A 4737-nucleotide genomic window follows, 5' to 3' on the forward strand; every position below is an offset into this window, starting at 1 on the left:
TATGTTGTAAAGTGCGCAATGAATTGAAGAAGACATGACTGGCACTATATATATATATATATATATATATTCGTGAGTGTCATCATGAGTCTATTCGTCTGCCTCTTTCTACGCAAACTGGTTTTTTTCAGTTAGGCTGCTTTCTTGATGGAAGTACCATAAATGTTGTTAATTGTTTATGATATTTATTAAACTGTTGTTGTAGCAACTATCAATTGAAATGTTTATGTTGCCGGACGAAACAATAAAAATTACAAATTCTCAATATCAATTATTCTTTCGCCGAATTGATTAACAAAACTAACAGCTTCAATTCCAATCCATTTGCATTTTCAAAATTTCAAATTGTAATTGTAATTGTAATTGTAAAGCTGCCCCGCCCGCCTGCCCCGTCTGTTGGCCTTGCTTCGTAAAACTGTGGTTGATTTGGTTGGGTTTACTAGGTGTCAGGGGGAGACTGCTTAATTATTTAGTAACTCGATGCCCCAAAGCCTGGCAACGCTAATGTTAATGCCAATGATGACAACGCAATGAAGACCACGAGCAGCTAGCTGAGTAGAGGGCAGGACAGGTGACTGGCTGGCATGCCTGGCCTGGGCCGGTGAGTCCTACACTGAGCACAGTCGCATAATTTACCCAAAACTGTTCAATATGTCGTCATTAAATCAGCAAAACGCATCAGCCTCGATTCCTCCCCACTGCCACTCCACACTGCCTCCCATCGTGTATCGGCAAGTGTCAACAAATGGTCTCAGCAGCAGCAGCAGCAGCAGCAGACTGGCCACGCCCACCGAAACACACGCTCAGAAAAAAAAGCAATAAACAAAATGCAACTGAAATTTATTTTTATTGTTAAAAGAGGAAACAAGGCAGGGCACACTTTGAGGCATACACTGTGCGAAAAACAAAGCAGCTTAGCCAGCTCAGCACAGCGCTCGATTATTTCTCCAAGTGCACAAGGCAGACGGAAAGACGGACTGACAACGATGAGGCGATGAGGCGATGCTGCTGCTACTGTTGCTGCTTGCTGCTTGCTGCTGCCGCCAGCTGTGTCCTTTCCTAGACAAACAATAAAATATTCAAAGTTTATAATGTAAATTAACCCAAGTTGGCCGGCTCGGCCTCGGGCCACGTTTGAGTGTCCTGCCACCAGGCCATCCATGCCATGAATATACAATACACATCTAGCTGTCTCTTTCCCTCTCCAGCAGCAGCAGCAGCAAGTGAAGTGGTTGCACATTTAAAAGGAAGGGAGCAGAGCCAAATCTCTATATCTCTATCTGAGCCCCAAACTGTTTGTGGCAAGCATCAATTCTCATATGGCTCGCCCCCATTTCGGGGCAGCTGCAATCTTGAGAACTTAAAGGATTTGCCACTGCCACTGCCACTGCCAGCAGTGGCTGTTGCTGCTATTGCTGCGAACGAGACTAATCAAATTTTATTGGGCTCGTTCGCGACAAGTGGTGGTGCAGGTGCAGGAGCTGTTGCTGCTAACAGTGGGCTCCACAGTGGGCGTGTCTGCTCGAAAGACTCGTTAATTTGCAAATTTTGTGCAAATTTGTGTGTTGTGTGTGTGTGTGTGTGTGTGGCTGTGTGTGTGTGTGTGTGTGGGTGTTTGTTTGTGTGTGGTCTTTGGTAAGTCGACACAGGACGAGCGATTGAACTTTGACCAGGTGCCAGGTGAGCTGGTAACTGCTAGGAGTATCAAATGCTGCAGCATCTCCAGCCATAGAGCCAACTAATATTCCTACAATGACACTAACCCCTACCTCACAACCCACTCCAGCCCAACTAACCCCTTAACAACCATCCCCCCGCCCACCTCAACTGTGTGGCGATGCTTTGTTTTACTTGCCGCTTACTCATCAGGACCCGAGGCGAGCCAGGAATGATGAATGATTAGCAAACAGCCGCAGACCAAAGCGGATGAAGTACTGGCAGTCCACACAGCAGCATCCGCATTCGACTCTACACTGCACAAAATTGCAGCAGTTTCTCTGAATATTGAACTGAAAATGAATAAAAAGATTAATTACATTTGACACGAGGTAAAAGTTGTATTAACCAGATTAGAATTTCCAAGTATTTCATCTTTAATTATATACCAATTTTATCCCAAAGTTTACCCCATATTCTTACCCATATATATATATATATATTTATATATATTTATTTATATTTAATAAAATGCCATTAAAACAAAAAACAATTTTAATTTTTTTACTCATTATTTTATTTATTTATTATTTATATTTAAAATGGAAGTTTCCATGCAGTTAAGTCAACCAGTTTTTTAAAGTGTACTTCAAGCTGCAAGTGGAGCTAGAGTTGGAGCTGGAACTGGAACTGGAACTGGAGGTGGAGATGGGATGTCTTTGGCAGTGGCAACTACTCAAAATTTTGTTGCCGCTCGCCCAGCGAACGTCATCTTTCATTAGATTAACGATTGTGCCGGCCACTGGGTGGCTGCCCAAAATCAAATCTTCAACAATCTGTTCTGGCAAAATGCCCCCACACACACACATACACACACAGACACACACACACATGCACACACATTGCCATAGACACATCCATTTGTGTGGCAACAAACAAAACAAATGTTGGGGAGGGGTGGGAGATGGGGGATGGGGGAGGAAAGAGTGTCAAATGCGGGCGACGGCCTATGCCACACACATAGCTCGCTGTTTTTGGGGGCATGCGACCTGCAACCATCAACCGTCAGTCGGACAGGGTCGGGCTTATGGCCGAACTGGGCCGGGCCAACCAAACCGACGGGCAAACGAGTGTCAACTTGATCCTGACAAAGTATTTGCGGCTTGCCAGTCATTTTTAGTGCGCCCACAGATTTCGGACAGAGTCCTGTGGCAAGTTGTGCGTTATTTTCCCCTCCTCCATGCCCCATGCCCCTTCCACTTGCACTCACACACGCTGCTGGTCACAAACTAACTGAATGAAAATTTTTAGAAAACTTAAATAAATATGAGCATTAAGATAAGGACTAAGCAAACGATGTCCTCGCCCATATATATGTCTATTTTTATAATGTGACAATTAACAGTTTAATTACCAAACTGTAAAAGCTCATGTGCGTGTGTGTGTGTGTGTGTGTGTGCGTGTGTGTGTCCGCATTGACCTTTGACTCACGACTAGTGGCAGGCAAACAAAGCTGGAATATGAGGAATTTAGCTTGTGTGTATATACATATATATATATATATATATATATATATATATACATTATTTATACTCACATTTCCAAGGGGAATTGGGAATATCGATTTACAGCTGACATTCATTCAAATGAGATACTTTCTTATCTTTGCTTTTAACGCAGAAAACTATTTAACTTGCAAGCAGGTACTATAATTTTGTCGTGGAGTGTGAAGCAAACAAAATAATAATACATATATATATATATATCTATATACTTGATCAGCATTGAAAGGCGTGTCGCACTAGTTGAGTTGAGTTGAGTTGAGTTGTGTATGAGTTCTGTACATTTTCTTGGTTCTTTCGATTAACGTACTTTTATTTCTTTATTAACTATTTACAAACATGCATTTGTGTTTATACTGGAGGAACTTAAGCGGCTAAAGCTACAAGCTAAACAGAAAAAAAAAACAAAAAAAAAATAGGTGTCTGACAGTTGTTCGTGTCGGCAGGAGGCATGGGGGATATGAAGAACTGGTTCACGCTTATAGTTCACTTGAACTGTGCACAGTGGCAAGCGAGTATAGCGATACTATAGAATTATTTAACAATTGAAAACTGTTCACAATAACAATTTGGATGATTACTTAATGAACTAGATCAGGTTGTGTGGCACTGTCAAATTGGTACTAGTTGCGCATCCTGAACCGTCGCCATCAATCCTGCGCCGCATGACGCTTCGCCTTGGGCATGGCCACTTCCAGAGAACGATCCACATACGCAAAGTTGTCCCCAACGCTGACGGCGAGGGTGCCGCCCATCACGAGCAGAGCACCAACAATGGCTACCTTGGACCACATATTGCGAACTGTGATTTTGTCAACTGTGAGCTGGGAGCTGGGTGCTGGGAGCTGTGAGCTGCGAGTTGCGAGTCGAGTAGCGAACGGAACGACGAAGCGAGCAAGGCGAACCAACAAACGTATTTGCAGTAGGCGCCCTGCTTGACGCCTTATATACCAGCGGCGAATTCGCAGCGGATAGCGACTCCGTTCGCGGCAAGCTTTCGCCGGCTGTTGTGCCGTTGGTCACGTCGGCCGACCTCGCCATACGCAGCCAGGGAAGCTTTCGCTTCGCAGGTACCCTTCTCTACCCACCCCTGTTGGACGACACATATGTACATAATGCACCCACTCCTTCAACTATTATCGATCAGTCGATAAGAACTTTTCACGAGCTTTTTTTCTGCTTGATTTTCAGCTCTGCCTACGTAATTACACAGACAGAAAAATTAGCAATAAATCTACATTGTTAAGAATTGTCAACATTGCAACAAGTTCAAATATTGATTTATTTTTTAAAATGTACTTTTTAATATTTAGCAAACAAATAAAATATAAAATAAAATGTTCTTGGCTAATTGCAATTCGCAGGACAAAACAACTTCTTCTTTTGCCATAGAAAACGATATATTTGCAACGCATATTTCTCTCTGTGTAGGCTCTACAAACATAAATATTTGCGGTTTATTAATTTTGTTTTTTCATGTTTTTGTTTGTTTATTGGTTTAGTTCTGTTTATCAAAAAC

The 4737-nt window shown here is 42.7% G+C and overlaps 1 protein-coding gene across 1 annotated transcript; it reads right to left on the reverse strand.

Moving 5' to 3' along the window:
• Positions 1-3510: 3510 nt before the first annotated feature.
• Positions 3511-4224, reverse strand: LOC116805625. The gene has a single exon (XM_032738714.1). The coding sequence runs from the start codon at positions 4010-4012 to the stop codon at positions 3869-3871; it is 144 nt and encodes a 47-aa protein (XP_032594605.1). The 5' UTR covers positions 4013-4224; the 3' UTR covers positions 3511-3868.
• Between the last annotated feature and the right edge of the window lie 513 nt (positions 4225-4737).

This window comes from Drosophila grimshawi, unplaced genomic scaffold, assembly GCF_018153295.1.
Source record: "Drosophila grimshawi isolate 15287-2541.00 unplaced genomic scaffold, ASM1815329v1 contig_848, whole genome shotgun sequence".
NCBI classification, from domain to species: Eukaryota; Metazoa; Arthropoda; class Insecta; order Diptera; family Drosophilidae; genus Drosophila; species Drosophila grimshawi.